This window comes from Triticum urartu, chromosome 1 (genome assembly GCF_003073215.2).
Source record: "Triticum urartu cultivar G1812 chromosome 1, Tu2.1, whole genome shotgun sequence".
NCBI lineage: Eukaryota > Viridiplantae > Streptophyta > Magnoliopsida > Poales > Poaceae > Triticum > Triticum urartu.
The window spans coordinates 554,252,456-554,270,757 of record NC_053022.1 but is presented as its reverse complement, the minus strand read 5'-3'; the positions used below and the strand labels follow the sequence as shown (position 1 = coordinate 554,270,757).

The 18,302-nt window shown below is 52.7% G+C and overlaps 1 protein-coding gene across 1 annotated transcript; it reads left to right on the top strand.

The window, feature by feature from the left end:
- The first annotated feature begins 14,921 nt into the window (after positions 1–14,921).
- Positions 14,922–18,054, top strand: LOC125529298. The gene has a single exon (XM_048693715.1). The coding sequence runs from the start codon at positions 15,236–15,238 to the stop codon at positions 17,777–17,779; it is 2,544 nt and encodes an 847-aa protein (XP_048549672.1). The 5' UTR covers positions 14,922–15,235; the 3' UTR covers positions 17,780–18,054.
- Positions 18,055–18,302: the final 248 nt, after the last annotated feature.

Genomic DNA, 18,302 nt, shown 5'->3' with positions numbered 1-18,302 from the left:
CATGATTAGCAAACCTGCATTGAGAAGAGAATAAACAATTAGTAAGGATATCAATTAAACAAGCATACAAGAAAAACATTAATACCAGAAGAGCACATTAAGCATACTATTGTAATGATCATTAAAAGAACTTACATTTTCTAGAACCCATATGAATCATCACTATTGTAATCTATTTGTGGACCAGTCTCATCATCACTATCACGCATATCTTCTTCGTTGTCTGACGGAGGTGGAGGCTCTTCCTCATCGTCAGCGTCTTCATTTAACTTTTCAAGCATAATTATGTCTCTTTGATTCACAACTGCCTCACCATCAATCCGTGCGTCGTCGTCGTTTGGGTCTAGGTCAACATAACCCAAGTCATCATCCTCATTGTTTCGGACCACGTCATCATGTTCCTCTTGATAGAACACTCCCTCGTATGTCATGGGGTTTATGTTGTAGTAATCATCATCGTTCGGGTCCGGTAGCTTACCATGCGGCGACACCTTGAACACAACTTCCCGACCCTTTAGGTACTCTTTCTGGCATGGGTAAGGCAGATAATATACTTGTGTGGCCTGGGTAGCGGCGATAAAGAGATCAGCTCCGGCATAGACGGTTGATGGTTTAACTTCAACTAAACCAACAGAAGGCGTATGTCTCAGACCCTTTTTGGGGTCGAACCATCGGCATTTGAACACAGTGAGACTTAGGTGTTCGCGGCCACGTTTGAATGTAAGCTCGTATATTTTTCCTACCCTTCCATAGTAATCTACTTTATTATCTCCTTCAGTGAAGACTCCGGTATTTATGGTTTTGGGATCAGGCCGACTGTTCTGGTGCTCCTCTGTATGGAAGCGATACCCATTCACATCATACTTTTCGCATGTCATGACGACAGGATCAAAACCCATGGAAACCCATCTCAATTCTTCATCCATTGATTCGGTCAGATCATTTCCCTACAAGTTTAATTGAAATTATAGGGTGCATGAGTTTAATTGAAATTATAGGGTGCATGAGTTTAATTGAAAGTGTGAAAAATTACTTTCTCGATGAACCACGCAACGAAATTTTTCCTTCCATCAGCACCCTTTCGGAGAAGAGCAAGTGCCTCCGCTTCAGAAGGAGGCAGCATTCCCGTCCATTCTTCTTCAACGAATCGACTACAATAAGAAAAGCGGTATAAGAACTAGGCAAAGTGAACATAACGAATTGACTAAAAGAATGGTGCAAAGGTATTACCTCATCCACTCATCCTCAACTTCCTTGATGTTGTGCAAGATATAGAACATGACATCCTCCCACTCATCTCGTGGCATGAGATAAGATTTCGAGCATCCAGCCCTACTACCTTGCCCGATGAATAGAGGCAACTTGGGTTTATACTTGGGTTCTTCTGTATTGTATCGAGACACCTTATTGTGCAACGTGGGAACATGGTCCGGATAGTAGGCTGTCCTGAGGTCTGCCACCTCCTCTAGGATAACTGCCTCAGCTATGGAAGCTTCAATCTTAGCTTTGTTTCCACATTTCTGTCTCAGATGCTTGTTCTATCTCTCAGGGCCGTACTGCCAACGATTCTGCACAGCCCCACCCAACAAAACCTCGTTCGGGAGGTGCAAAAGGAGATGTGTCATCGGAGTAAAGAAGCCTGGCGGGAAGATCTTCTCTAGCTTGCATATCAACTCCAGCGCCTTCTTATGCATTTCTTTTATCTTCTCAGGACATACTTCTTTAGCACAAAGCGTGCGGAAGAAATGGCTTAACTCCGCAAGCACACGCCAGACACGCTCGGGAACATAGCCCCGAACCATCACCCGCATAATCCGCTCAATCCATACATGATAGTCATGACTCTTGAGCCCGGTCACTCTGCCCTTGAAAGATTGACCCCCTTACTTATATTCGACGCATAACCATCAGTGAACTTCACGACGTGTTTCAGCCACTTGAATGTCTCCATCTTATGATCCTTTTTAAGTACAAAGTCAGCATCTGGCTTGAACCAAGATTTTCGACTGCCTGTGGGAGGCTGCATGTGTAGACGTGGTCTATCACAAATATTCTGTTGATCAACTCTAGCATTAACATTATCCTTTGTCTTATCAGGAATGTTGAGGATCGTGTGAAAAAGGGACTCTGCGACATTCTTTTCGGTGTGCATCACGTCTATGTTGTATGGAAGTTTGAGGTCCTTAAAATAGGGAAGCTGCGTGAAGGGGGTAATGTGAGTCCAGTTGTGCGTCTCACCATATGCTTCAAAAAAGTTCCCTTTACTTTTTCCTTTGCCCTCGCCCTCGTCTTCGCCTGTGGCTTTGCCTTTGCCTTGCCTTTCCCCTCACCGGCAGGCTTAAGAGCTTTCAGCTGAGCAATCACATCCGCACCAGAAAACGTTGGAATCTCGTTTACTTCATGGACAACTTTGCCTTTTGTGAAGTTCTTCTTGTCTTCCCTATCAGGATGGTCTGGAGGGAGGAACTGTCGATGCAGGTCAAATGCAACATACTTGCCAGCCTTCTTCAGCCAAATGAAAATCAAGGCCTGCATGCACACTGGGCAAGGCATCTTTCCACTTGTACACCATCCGCAGAACAAGGCATAATCGGGAAAGTCATGCATGCAATATTGTAGCCAAAATTTCATCAAGAAATTTTTCTGCAGATGTCGGTCGTATGTCAACCTCGGGAAGTACCAAGAATGGTGCAAATCATCCACCAACGGCTGCATAAACACACTCAAATTCTTCCCCGGATATTCAGGCCCCGGAATTATAAGCGACAGGAACATGGTCTTGCGTTGCATTATGGCGCCGGGAGGGAGATTCAGCGGAATAACAAATACGGGCCAACAGCTGTATGGATTAGACGACATACCATATGGATTGAACCCATCACCTGTTATAGCAATTCTGACATTCCCAGCCTCGGCTGCTTCCTCCGGGTACTCTATATCGAATGACTTCCATGCTTCACCTCCTGATGGATGTACAATTTTTTTTGGATTGTACCTTTTCCCTTCCTTGTGCCACTTCATCATTTTGGCAGACTCCTCGGTGATGAAAAGGCGCTGCAGTCTTTTTATAAAATCAAGATACCGAAGAACCTTCACAGGGATTTTTAGCTGCTACTTCTGACCATGCTTATCGACCACCTCAATATACCGAGAGGAACCGCACTTCCTACAGTACTTGTCATCCGCATACTCATGCCTAAACAAAAGGCAATTCTTTGGACAAACATGTATTTTTCTCATAGTCCATCGAGAGCGCCTTCATGATTTTCTTCGTACCGTACATGGTTTTCGGCAGTTCATGGCCCTCAGGCAGGCTGTTAGCCCATACTCCCAGAAATGCTTCGAAGCAACCTCGGCTACAGCCATACTCAGCCTTGACTGCCATCAGTTGCGAGATGGCATCCAGCACAGACAGCTTGGCACCCTCATAGAGAGGTTTCTTTGACGAGGCCAAGATTTCCAGGAAGGCCTTTGCGGTTTCCTCCGGCTCCTCCGGTTCATTCGCTGAATGTGACGGAGGTGTCGGCTGTGCAGCAAAGACATCATCTAGCATGTCTCTAACCCCATCGTCCTCATAACCAGCGACGCATTGTCGTATCACATCCTCTCTACCACGGTCCCGCTGGGCAAAGTTTATCGGCATATTAAAGTTGGGCATAAATCCATGCGTGCGAAGGTGCTTAGTCATCTCACTCTTATCTCTGCGGATACGTCTCTTACATCTGGCACACGGGCATTCTGGCACCATCCTCATTGGACTACGGAATATCTCTTTCAAAAACACATCAGTTTTCTTGACCCACTCTGCTGTTACTTGATTCCGACGGAAAAACCCACTATACATCCACTGATTATCTGCCATCTCTGCTTTATTGGAAGCCACACAACAAAATTAAGGATTCATTAAATTACTCACATCAATATTTTATTTTTTACAAGGTTGACGAGAATCGACATTTAATCCACCTACATCTCTAATAGGTAAAGATGGGTCCTAATCCCACCCGAGAATGTGTAGATTGAGTACGTTGTCCATGCTCTACCCCATTCCGAGACAAAATTTCGGCAGCACCTCCCCGCTGTTCTCCAAATACACGCCTCGGTAAAATGCCGAGAGAATGTGCATCCGGAGAACAACAGGGAGGCGCTGCCGAAATCCTGTCTCGGAACGGGGTAGAGCATGAACAAGCCGAAATCCTGTCTCGGAACGGGGTAGAGCATGAACAACGTACCCAATCTACACATCCTCGGGCTGTCCGTGGAAAGCGCTGGACAATCCGAAAGAGCTGCGGTGATAAATATGCAATTGAATGCATATTTATCGATGCAACCCTTTCGGACGGGAGACCTAGGTTACGCGACTTGATGTGAAAATTTAATCTAGTGACATGGAAAAAAAGTGGACGAGGTCATGGAATTGTTGCTCACCCTCCGATGTAGAGGATGTAGTCGATCAAAGGAGGGACGATCGTGGACCAACACCTCCAACGTCGACGGTCACTCCACGAAGATGGAACACCACAAATCCTGTTAATTCGACCAAGTGCAAAAAAATAGGTTAAGCATTGACACTTTAAACTATGAAAAAAAATCATATTTCGTCAAGTGTCAAATATTGTCCTTCAATTTTTTTAGCAAGATCATCATGATTAAATAACCACTCATCATATGCCAATTTTGGAGCACATCTCACACAACTATTTTAGAAACTAAATGTCAATAGCAAGGATTTAGACACAAACATCATATATCTCACACAAACATCAACTCAAAAAATTTATTTTGCAAGATGTGAAATAGACTTAGGGTGAATACACCATCCAAACATAGTAGTTATTTGTAGCAAATAAACATGAAACTATGAATGTCACAGTAGGAAAAATGAAAAAAAAGAGCATAGCTCACCGGGCAGAGGGGCGTCACGGCGATGGAGGGGACGGGAGGGACGGTCGCGGGCCGGAGCTAGCACCAGGGCCGGCCGGGCAGGGTCGCGGGCTAGCTGGAGCCGTGGCCAGGCGTGCTCGGGGAGGGGCCGAGGCGGGGCAGGGCCCGGTTCGTTGCGGGGCAGAGAGCTGGGGTGGAGACGAGATGGCGACGACGTGGGTGGAGCGGCGGCGGGCGGGCGGCAGAGAGCTGGCGTGGCGGCGGCGGCGCGAGAAGGGGAGGGGTGGGGGAGGGGTGGAGCGGCGGGGAGGGGGGACGGGCGAGGGAAGGGGCGGGGAGCAGCGGCGGGCGGGCGGCGGCGGCAGCGCGGTCGGCGGCGGGCTGCGGGCTGCGAGTGGATGAGGCTGCGGGTGTGGGAAAGAACGAGTGGAGGAGGGTGGGCCGCGAGTGGATAAGGGGACCTATGCCGGCGGCTTAGCCGTCGGCATATATTAACCACGCCACGTGGCATATATGCCGACGGCTAAGCCGTAGGCATAGGTGTATTTTTTTTATACATATTAATTACAAACTAGCCGTATACATGTTAATTACACACGTGGCATATATTATTAACTGTCTTCAAATATATTTTTAGTGTATATTATTTTCATGCGCATTGAAAAGTTTCGTATATATATATAATATTAAATATTTTCAAATACATGTTCTTGCATTTTTTTGAATGATACATGGTATATAATTATATTAAAAATGATACATGGTATACATATTTTTTACATGCATGAACATTATTTAAAATGTACCATACATTTTCTTTAATGGTTTGAAACATTATTTTTAATGACATGATCTTCTTTTTATATTGTACAACAATTTTCTAAAATATCACGTATATTTTTTTTGAACCGAATTTTTTCTATGGTCAGCAACATTTCTTTATGATATAAATATTTTCTATGGTCTCGCGAAAGGTGATACATAGGAGAGCAACTGACTGAGGGGTACCGTTACCGAGTGCCTCATCCGGTAACTATGCGAGTGCCTGATCCGTCTACTTCCGTGTCATCGCCGTCCGTGATGGGGGGCACACCCCGGAGATGCGTGTCGCCTCTTCGGACATGCCACCACACCACCCCGCATGTATGAGGGCCCGGTGCGATGCTCCGGTGGCATTGCTACCCCCCAGGGCCCCGTCCCGCCTAACCCAGGAGCGGTTGATCACGAGATCTAGCCCTTTGACTTCCCACGGACGGGCTCTGACCAGTGGACCTCTCCACCCGGTTGTGTCAGCTCTACCCATAGGGACACCCGGGAGCAACATCCGGGCCAAACCCACAGCTACATCCACTCCGTGTAGTCCCGACGCGTCCGTTTCCCCCCCTCCAGGTGACGGCAGCGGCGCCGTCCGTGATGGGGGGCACACCCCGGAGATGCGTGTCGCCTCTTCGGACATGCCACAACACCACCCCGCATGTATGAGGGCCCGGTACGACGCTCCGGTGGCATTGCTACCCCCAGGGCCCCCGTCCCGCCTAACCCTAGAGCGGTTGACCACGGGATCTAGCCCTTTGACTTTGCACGGATGGGCTTTGACCAGTGGACCTCTCCACCCGGTTGTGTCGGGTCGGCCCAGAGGGACACCGGGGAGCAACATCTGGGCCAAACCCACAGCTAAATCCACTCCGTGTAGACCCGATGCGGTAGTTTCCCCCCTCCAGGTGCCGGCGGCGGCGCCGTCCGTGAGGGGGGCCACGCACCGAAGACGCGTGCGGCCTCTTCGGACATGCCACAACACCACCCCACATGTATGAGGCGCGGTACGACGCTCCGGTGGCATTGCTACCCCCCAGGGCCCCCGTCTCGCCTAACCCTGGAGCGGTTGATCACGAGATCTAGCCCTTTGACTTCCCACGGACGGGCTCTGACCAGTGGACCTCTCCACCCGGTTGTGTCAGGTCTACCCATAGGGACACCCGGGAGCAACATCCGGGCCAAACCCACAGCTACATCCACTCCGTGTAGACCCGACGCGTCCGTCCCCCCCCCTCCAGGTGACGGCAGCGGCGCCGTCCGTGATGGGGGGCACACCCCGGAGATGCGTGTCGCCTCTTCGGACATGCCACCACACCACCCCGCATGTATGAGGGCCCGGTGCGATGCTCCGGTGGCATTGCTACCCCCCAGGGCCCCCGTCCCGCCTAACCCAGGAGCGGTTGATCACGAGATCTAGCCCTTTGACTTCCCACGGACGGGCTCTGACCAGTGGACCTCTCCACCCGGTTGTGTCAGCTCTACCCATAGGGACACCCGGGAGCAACATCCGGGCCAAACCCACAGCTACATCCACTCCGTGTAGACCCGACGCGTCCGTTTCCCCCCCTCCAGGTGACGGCAGCGGCACCGTCCGTGATGGGGGGCACACCCCGGAGATGCGTGTCGCCTCTTCGGACATGCCACAACACCACCCCGCATGTATGAGGGCCCGGTACGACGCTCCGGTGGCATTGCTCCCCCCCAGGGCCCCCGTCCCGCCTAACCCTGGAGCGGTTGACCACGGGATCTAGCCCTTTGACTTTTGCACGGATGGGCTTTGACCAGTGGATCTCTCCACCCGGTTGTGTCGGGTCGGCCCAAAGGGACACCGGGGAGCAACATCTGGGCCAAACCCACAGCTAAATCCACTCCGTGTAGACCCGATGCGGTAGTTTCCCCCCTCCAGGTGCCGGCGGCGGCGCCGTCCGTGAGGGGGGCCACGCACCGGAGACGCGTGCGGCCTCTTCGGACATGCCACAACACCACCCCACATGTATGAGGCGCGGTACGACGCTCCGGTGGCATTGCTACCCCCCCCCCCAGGGCCCCCGTCCCGCCTAACCCTGGAGCGGTTGACCACGAGATCTAGCCCTTTGACTTCCCACGGACGGGCTTTGACTAGTGGACCTCTCCACCCGGTTGTGTCAGGTCGGCCCAAAGGGACACCGGGGAGCAACATCCGGGCCAGACCCACAACAAGATCCTCTCCGTGTAGACCCGACGCGTCCGTTTCCCCCTCCAGGTGCCGGCGTCGGCGCCGTCCGTGACGGGGGCCACACCCCGGAGACGCGTGCCGCCTCTTCGGACATGCCACGACACCACCCCGCATGTATGAGGGCCCGGTACGACGCTCCGGTGGCATTGCTACCTCTCAGGGCCCCCGTCCCAGCTAACCCTGTAGCGTTTGACCACGGGATCTAGCCCTTTGACTTTGCACGGACGGGCTTTGACCAGTGGACCTCTCCACCCGGTTGTGTCAAGTCCGCCCATAAGGACACCCGGGAGCAACATCCGGGCCAAACCCACAGATACATCCACTCCATGTAGACCCGACGCGTCCGTTCCCCTCCTCCAGGTGCCGGTGGCGGCGCCGTCCGTGACGGGGCCACACCCCGGAGATGCGTGCCGCCTCTTCGGACATGGCATAACACCATCCGATTGTGGTAGGTCATCCGATATATATGAACACTTGGAGCAAAGTCCCCTTCGTATAGACCCGATGCGGCTGTTCCCCATTCCAGTTGCCGGCTGGCGGCGGCACCGTTCGTGAGGGGGGTCACACCGCTCTGTACAGAACCGAAAAATAATGTATGTATGCTTATTAACACATACTGTATGTAAGTTAGTTAAATAATAATAATAAAGAAAAAAACTATATGTATGCTTATTAACACATACTATATGTATGCTTATTAACACAATCTATATGTATGCTTATTAACACATACTGTATGCTTAATAATAATAATAATAATAATAATAATAATATACGGAAAAAAGAAAAAAAGAAAAAAAACTATGCCGACGGCAGCGGCCAGGGCAGATGGACAGCGCCGTGGATCGATGACGTGTCAGCTATGCCGACGGCTGCCGTCGGCATAGGTCCTGGTCGGTGAGCTCTGGATCGGTGACGTGTCACCCGTATCTATGCCGACGGCCACCCGTCACGGCCGTCGGCATAGATTTGACGTCGTTAGCCGGCCGTGATGAGTGTTGTCGGCGGGCCCGCATCTATGCCGACGGCCTATATATGCCGACGGCAGCTGTAGGGGTAGTCTGGGATAAGCCGACGGCTGTTATGTGCCGACGGCTGCTGTCGGCGTAGACGGGGATAGCCCGACGGCCATTGTACGCCGACGGCCAGGACCTAGCTGTCGGCATAGCTCGGATTAGGCCGACGGCGGCCGTCGGCATACATTTGGCTGTCGGCTTAGAGCCCTGTTCCCGTAGTGATTGCAACCCTATGATCCATGAATAAAACTCTTTAGTTGCGCAAAAAAGAAAACAGTATAAAAAAACACCTGGGAAAAAATTGTGCTAGGCTTCTTCTCATTCTTTGGCGGTATATCAGAGTTCCAGGAAGTTTTGTTAGTTGGCAAACATAGAAACCCTACTTTTGCTAGTTCATGCGTCATAGTGTTGGCAGATTGACGCCATCACATTTGGAAAACGACATTTTGAGTTTAAACTCCAAGTCCTCAATGACTAGAACATACATCGAAGAATCTGCTCTCTACACGTCAAGGCCACGATGTAGCACCTGGTGCATCCGGCCAGCTCTGAAGCTGTAATTGGAATGGTAGCTGACCTCTCTCAGATTACCTCAGACATGCCACCCACCATTGCCACCAGAACGTAAGAATATGTATGCGCTGCTACTCCATTATTTCATTTCATGCATTGAGTCAATCTACTCCAGTTTTAGTTTTAATCTGCCTGCTCAGAGCTCAACTTCTCGCCAAACTTCTTTCACAGGCAAGTTGATGCGCACCGCCTCCTCAGCTATCCTGCACAACAGACATTTTGTGTCCTCGATCTGTGTTGCATTCCCCTTCTCGCCAGGTTCGTGCACAGAGCCAACAAATGTGCCGTTGTGTATGCTTTAACATCTGTTTCTTAAGCCCTGTCAACAAATGCTTCAGATTACCATGGTTCACATGCTCGGTTTCGCCCTAGTCGCGACTGTATAGGGTTATTTATGTTGTGCGCAGGTTGTGCAAATTTCAGTGATGTCTTCAGTCTGCGGTCTCCATCTTGCGTCGGTACTTGCTGAATGAATTGGGTTGATTTGGTAACTCTTGGGAAAATGCTTGAGGGCTACAATATTTTGGTTCTCTTGTCAGGATAAATTTGATTTTGTCGTGATCATAGCATTGCCCGTTGCCCGGATTCGACGCTGAGAGAATAACCTCCAACTTGATCTGTCAGTCAGTTATAAACCGAAGAGTGGTATCTGAATGGGATCCTTTCATCAGATGATAGGAGTTCATTCTTGGGTCTTGCCAGCGTGGGCTTGCCATACACAGAGTAATACAATCGGCAGAATGTCAGGCCAAGTGCTGTTAGTTTCTTAAACCTTGGTCACGTGCCATGGTTGAGACCTGACTTGTCTGATTTTGTTTGCCGCCGCAACCTGACACCTGAATGCCACCATGTTTATTAACAGACCAGCCATCATAGCAGTATTATACCATTCCCCACTGTCTAGATCGACAAGAATCCTCTCCGTTTGTTTTCTAGATCCATGACATCTCACTGATAATATGTATGTAAATCGTAAGCACACCAGGTAGTAGGATCAATCTCTACTCTCTCGATCCATAAGAAACCATTCTCCTCTATTTCAGGTTCAGTTCAAGGTCGACCCTTCAAACAGAAGCAGAAGTAGACTAGATGCATTCCGTTAGCCTTGAATAGCCAAGGAAACTCAAGTCCAATCACCTGATTGATCACAATGAACATGATGACAATGAACATCTCCATACTGAACTAGTCCTACTCTATCTAGCTAGAACACACTACAGCACATGCACATCACATTCAGGCTGCAGAATTGACATTCGGCAAGCGAGTTCAGAGATCACAGTTAGTTACTTCATCTCTACTACTAGTTCCCAGCTGAGGAGGGGCCATGGTTGCCTCTAAGAAGCTTCACGATCACGCTAGCCAGCTCCTTGCTCCTGTCCTCGGCGCGCCCACCGCCGGGCACAGGCACACCGCCGGCGCGGTGCTGCTGCTGTCGGTACTGTTTCCTCATCCTCTGCAGCTGCCGCTGCTCCTTCTTGCTCGCCCTCATCTCCAACGACCACGCCGTCACGTCGTCGATGCGCTCCAGGGCCTCCCTCGTCAGCCTCTCCGCCTCCCTCGCCAGCGCGGGATACTCCTCGCAGCGCCTCTTCTTAGCAGGGGCAGGGGCAGCGGCAGCGGCAGCGCGCGGCACCGGCGTCAACGGCATATTGCTCCCCACCGCCGTGGACGCTGCGTCCTTGTCGGGCACCGGGTCGCGCCGGGGAGGGGCGACCACGGCGGGCGTGGCGCCCCAGACCTCGAGCGAGAGCGCGTACATCCGGAGGCCGTGCCCGGGGTGCGGGCAGCCAGTGCCGGCGCAGAGCGCGGCGTCGGCCTCCCGGAACCGGCGCCGCAGGGCCCGGATCCTGGCCTCCACGTCCCCGGGGCTGTAGTCCGTCCTGCTAAGCCGGCCGAAGAAGATGCCCACGAGGTCGGCGCCGCGGGGGAGGCCGCCGTGGCTCCAGAGGTGGGCGCGCAGGGACTGGAGGACCACCGCGTCGTCCTGCTCCGACAGACGGCTGCCGTCCACCGGCGCGGCGGTGCTGGTGGGTACCACTGGTGGGTTGGGGCCGACCGGCCGGACTGGAACGGGGACGGGAGTGGAGGAGGAGCCGGCGTTGGCAGCCGCAGGCGGCGCGTGCTGGCTTGCAGTGGGCGCGCTGGCCATGGCGAACGGATGGAGGTCAGCGGGCCGCGGGCAGCGTTGCCTCGCGCTGTGCGGCGGGAGGAGGGCGTGGCTGTTTTGGAAAGCCCGGGTGCGCGCCTTCGGTTTGCCGCGCAATTGGCGCCGGTTTCGCGCCAAACATTGCATTACGTGCTGCTGAGCTTCACTCAAATCTAAGAGCACGGCGTCCATGTCGTCGACACCAAGATCTTGCACAGCTTTTACCAAAAGCTGGGTTGAAGATGCTGAAGAGAGTACGCTAATAAGTACTCCCTCCATTTCACAATGCAGTGCTTCCTCTATTCACGTGTTTCAATTTTGATCATAAATTTAATTACTAAGACCGATTGCGGCGAGAGCAAAAATTATATCAGTGAATTCGTATTCGAAAGAAGTTTTCAATTATATAATTTTTTTCTCCCGCCACAGTTGGTCTTATTGGTTAAATTTATGGTCAAAGTTGAACCTCGAAAAGCGTGGGCACACTATATTTTGAAATGGAGGGAGTACTACAGGAGCAGTGGTAAATATTATTAAGTGCGCATCTGCATGCAGAGCCTTCAATGGGACTCGCCTCTCATCGTGACTGTAGTCCTCCCCAGCACTTCGAAGTCACCGGCCACTTTCCAGCAGCAGGTGAAGCGAGGAGAGCACAAGAGTTTCAGGCACAAATGCGACAGGGTTAAAACGTACTAACAGAGAAACAGAGTAAATACACCCACCATGCGTAAAAAACCGAAATCCCTGACAGGTTTGACCCACCATATCCATGAGAGGCCAAAGCTCTTGCCCAATCAGTAACGCAGTGAAAACCGGCCCGCACGGTCAACCCAGTAAAAATCGAGCGGGGGTTGATTCCTAAACAGAGTTGTAATTTTTTTTTGAAAGGACCGGTTTTGAAGTTGAGGGTTGAATTCTAAACCGAATGGCAAGTTGAAGGCTGCGATGTGTTTTTTTTTCCTTTACCGTTTATCATTACGGTTTTGTTAAGTCTCAGTCGATTTAGACTTCGCTATGTCTCAGTCGATGATATATTACATTCATCTTGCATTGAGATTCGTACACAAATTTCTTTTCAGTTTTTCCTTTTTTTTTCTCATATACTATATCACTTGACCGAGTCTCAGTCAGCTGAGACCTAGACGCACCCTTATCATTACCACTTCGTGCCCGTTTACCAGTCTGCGTGGCATCAGGTTTGTGCATCTTGGTTGATGTGTGCATGTGACGGAGATTTCTCCGGCAATCACCTCGGACGGGCCGCTGCCACCGTCCTCGAAGAAGGTCCTATCCAGTGCGTGCACGCTTCTGTTAGGATGATCTCCACCATGTGGGCCCAACGGCCCACCGGGCCCTTAGATCCACGCCCTGATCGGGGGCGCTCAACCCACTATGATTGACTGGCCCTATCACGTGCACTATATAAAAGAGGTGGGGGGTGCAGCTCGCAACAAGAGGTTCGTCGCGATGCCGTACACCCCACCAACAACCCCTACCGATCTAAGGTTAGTGCAGTGATGACGGGAAGCACCGCCACCACTACTCTCTATCATCACCGGCAACATGGACGGCACCGGGAGCCCCTCGAGCCACAAGGAGAAGGTAGAACTACCGGTAATCCCTAAGCCTACTCCAATCCAGGGGATCCATCAGCTTCGGCTCGCTAGGAGCACTTCTGGTTGTTTGGTCGCCTTACCTATGAAAACGTACGAATAAAATACCTTGTAAGATATTGAATCCTCGAATGATTTTCTTTCCTGTTGCTTCGAGTAAGAATGAATCAAATAGATTCATATTTATGGAAAGCACCTCAGGAAGAAGCCGTGGAATTCTAGGCTTGAACCCTTGCTCGACTGCATGAGCAAGGAAACCAATGTGGCAAAGCAGCAATGCACGATCCCCATCCCTCATCAGGCTTGACAAGGCTGATCTGATGAGGTGGACCAAAGAAAAGATAAATGGCATATGCACCAGCAGTGAGGCTGTCTAGTTAATTAGGACCACCACCGGTCCGTGTCACGCCTTGAAGCAACAGCCACGCCAAAACAAAACAGCGAGGCCGTTTGCGTACGGATTCAGAATCCATGATTTATTAGCACGCATCTGGCTGATTTATTCTATAATCAATCTGCTACGGGTACCATTTTACATGTGCTCCCTTTGCTATCAGAATCAAAATCAAAATCAAATATTATTTGAGCCTGGTTTATTTTGGAATCAAAATCAAATATGCTACGGCTACCATTTTACATGTCATCCCTTTGCTATCGGAATGGCGACGTCGACAAGGAGGAGGACTAGCGGCACCGCCACAATGGAGGGGCGGTCGACGAACCACAAGGGACGGCTTGTATGCCTTGCTGTGACGCATCAATTCTTTTCTTACTTGTTGAGAATCTTTTTGAGCTTTCTATGCAGACTTTCTAGGGCCTCTGTCATTAATAGGAAGGAAAATGTCTTTTTTTGTATGATAACACCATTCGTTCATTTGATTCAAAGGAATTGGCAATAGAAAAAGTGCAGGAATTTTTCGTATAGTTTTTATGTTGCACTCAAACCTCCTTACATTTGTATGCAAAAGGAGCAAGGCAAAGACCATAAGAGGTATAATTCCAACCTAATATCACCTTTGCATATGTCATAAACCTAATTCGGATACTTCTTTCTCGCAATCCACTATGTTCTCCATTCTCGCGAACCAAGCACGCGATTATGCAAAATCCCTGCGCTCTCACAACGGAAGCACCGTGCAGCCGAAACTCGTTGGCCGATCAATGGACGATGCTCCATCCGTCGGATGCGCTTCATTTTAACCCATGCATCATGCATGTATGATTAGATCAATAGGATCATCTATAAATCGGCCGAGCACTGTCGTGCGTGTAGCAGCGCTCTTTGCACAATGCATCGTCTTGCACACGCAATTCTATCACATTCATATGTTCATTTTATCTTTTTAAATCCAAAAGATCACATGATGGTGAGAGCCGAAAACCCCGTCCTCCCAACCACCGTTCATGTGTGCTTTCACGGCTTCTTAAAAACTCGCAAGTACGTACGTACGTACGTACAGTGTCCTTGGTCTTTGCCGATACATACATACATACGTACATTGATACATACACATACCCTGGTCCGTGGTACGTCCACACCACGGCCACGCACATGCGCGCCGGGCCAGCCACCGCTCGCCGGAGCAGCCGCAAAAACATGGACCCCTCCACCCCACTCCCCGGAGTCCCCGCCACCTCCACCTCCACCTACCGCCAGCTCGAGCAAACCCTACACACCCCTCCCCTCCCGATCTCCATTACCCCATCATCCTCATCATCCTCGTCTCCATTACACCCATCATGACTGATTGCCGCTGCTGCTAAGCACCACGGTTAACGAGGCAAGCCCAGCTCGAGCAGAGCAGAGCTCACTCCCAAACCCTACTGCGGCAGCTCACTTATTTGCCTGCCTCACTCCCCGATCCTCATAGTAAACAATAGGAATAATAAATTCGAGGAGGAAAAAAACAAGGCGAGGTCACAGGCTCGGCTCGCGCATCTCTCCTTGTGCTGCCCCCTCGCGCGCCTGATGCGCCGCAAGAAGCACTTGGACCGCGCTGGCGGCGGCGGCGGCGGCGGCACCGAGCTCTTCATCTGCTTCACCTCCCGCCCCTCCGCCTCCGGCCTCCGCCCCTCCGCATCCTCCAAGGCTTTCAGCCCCGGCCGCACCGCCGCCGGCGCCGGAGGAGCGAGCGGAGCTGGTTCTGGCGGCGCTGCCGACGCGGCGCCGGCCGCGCTGCTGCGCCCGTCGCTGAGCAGGCGGCTGAGGAACAGCGGGAGCCTCAAGGGCGGCCAGTCGCCCATGTTCCCGCCGGGCACGGCGTCGGGGGGCCGGCGCGGGCGGGGCGGGATGGAGCCCGCCGAGCCCTCCTCGCCCAAGGTCACCTGCATCGGCCAGGTCCGGGTCAAGGGCGGCAAGCGCAAGCCCAAGCACGCCTCCTCCGCCGCCGCCGCCGCGCTGCGCTCGCGCTCCAGGCGCGGCGGCGGCCTGTCCGGCTCCGAGGCCAGCTTCCGCCGCGGGGCGGACGACCGGGACGCCGCCCTCCACCCCGGCGCCAAGAACCAGGGCTGGGTCTACCAGATCCCGGTCAACATCTGCGAGGCGCTCAAGACCTTCGGCTCCTGCGGCGGCCGCTCCCTCTGCTCGGCGTCCCGGGAGCGTGGTGGGGGCGCGCCGCGCTCCGGTGCCGCGGGAGACAAGAAGCGCCGCCGCGCCCCGGCCGGCGGCAGCTGGCTCTGCGGCGCCGCCGTCGCGCGGTGCCTCCTGGCGATCCAGGAGGAGGAGGACGACGTCGGGAAGGGCTCCGCCGTCGGGCCCGCCGACGAGGCCCGGGAGTCGCAGGTGGGGCTCGTGATGCAGGGCTGGGACGTGGAGGACGACTACGAAGAGGAGGACGAGACGCGCGTCGTCGTCGGCGAGGTGGAGGTGGAGAAGGAAGATGAGATCTTGCTGGTTGGAGGCAAGGAGGAGGAGGGGAGGGTCAGCGTCTGCATCCCGCCCAGGAACGCCCTCCTGCTGATGCGCTGCAGATCCGACCCCGTGCGCATGGCGGAGCTCGCCACCCGCTTCTGGGGTTCCCCTGCGGCGGCCACTGCCAGCGTCGGCCAGGTCGACAATGAAGGGGGCGTCGGCGGCGTCCAGGAAGAAGAAAAAGAGGAAGGCCATGCCAATTTGGAAAAGGAATGTGAAGAGGAAGCTCGGAATTCAGCGGTTTCCGCCGACGGCGAGGTATGCCGCGAGCGCGGCGTGGTTGAAGATGACGGCGGCGAGGCAGGGGATGCTGGTCAACCGGAGTCTGAAGACGAGAGCTCCAAGCGTGGAGATATCGGGGAAGAAGAGAATGATGGAGGCTCCAGAGGAGATGCAGAGGAGAAGGATGAGCCTGTGGAGGCTCAAATTGTTCGCAAGGACGTAGGCTTGGAGGTTGAAGCTGCTAAGAGCGAGAGCCAAGCACCGGCAATGGTGGAGGCTGTGGCAGACACCAAGGAGGATGCTGATGCTCCAAGAATGGAGGAAGAGGTGAAGGGCAGGAGGTCAGTCAGCAGCTGCTCCCCATCCACAGCACTGAAGGAGGACCGCAAATTGCGGCGGCTGGGCAGCACCAGGAGGCGCGTTTCCACCAGCAGCAGGGCCTCCTCGAGCAGCGATCGTGTCGACAGGCGGCACAGCTTCTCCGCCGAAATGGAGGCGCGGCGATCGAGCTTCTCGAGCTTGAAGGACTCGAGGAGGGCAAGCTTCTCCATCGACAGGGATGGCCGGAGGTGGAGCTTCACCATTGAGCAGGAGCACCTCGTCGCGGAGCCCAAGGTTTTGATGGCGTCCAGGAAGGGGAAGAAAAATTCGTCCGAGGCCGAGTCGGAGAAGGACTGCCCTGTTCTTGTTGCTGCACCGAACAGTGTGGAGGAAGCCCAGGAGTGCAATGAGGATGGAAAGGAAGAGGCCACAAATGATGATGCTGAGGAAGATGGAACAACAGCACAATGTGGCGAGATTAACACGGAGGCTGAGAAGGTTGAGACCGGAGTCGATGAGGAAAAAACCGTTGAGGTGAAGCAGGAACAGAGGAAGAAGAGTGGCGAGCTGCCGGATTGCCTCCTGATGATGATGTGTGAGCCCAAGCTCTCCATGGAGGTCTCCAAGGAGACATGGGTGTGCAGCACCGATTTCGTCCATTGGAAGTCTCACCAGGGTCAGAATCGCCGCCAACAGAAGGCGGCTGCTACCGGCAGCAATGCTGCTGCGTCAGAGGAGACGAAGGATGATTTAAGCAATGCTCCGGACGACACCGGTGTCGCGAAGGATACAGAAGAGAGCACCGTAGTGCAAGCACCGGCGAACCCCGCGTCTATGCCACCCCAGGCCGCCCCGAAGCCACCACTGAAGCCAGCAGTGGAGCAGAAGCTCAAGCTAGAGCTGCCGAAGGTCGCTGCCAGCGTGGTGGCGTACGCGCCGCTCGTCCTGAAGCGATGCAAGTCCGAGCCGCTGCGGTCGTCTGCGCGGCTGGCGCCCGACACGTGCTTCTGGAAGGAGGACCGGCACCGGCCCCTCAACGCCACCGGGATCGGCTTCTGATCCCGGACAAGCAAGCTGGTACGCCCGCTTTAGCTAGCTAGTTAGTGACCACCCCACGTTTCTATAAGCTTTGTTCTGTAATAACTGTAGTGAGCTTTGTTGTTATGTAATTGTAGTGAGCTTGTTTTTCCATGCTTGGTACGTGCTGTTAGTTATGTGATGGATATTAAGCAAGTTACATGAGATGAGAATAGATTAGGGAGGACTATGTGTAAAAATCTCTGAGGTTTGCTTTGCTTTGCTTTGTTCGGTGTGCTAATTTCCTTTCCCCGTTATGATGGATGATGTTTGCGCATTACCTAAAAAAAACATGATTGTGGTTTAAGGGTTGTTGTGCCAATCTACATCTTGCATCTGCATGCTTTTCTGATAATGTTTGCATATAAGATAAGAAGGTTATCCTGTCCTTGAAGACAAGATATGGAAATGCTTTCTTTTCCTTGCAAAAAGCAATCTGGGAGCATATTGTGTATGCAATCATTCAGGTTAATGGTTTTGTATGACCGGTGCAAAAACCATGCAA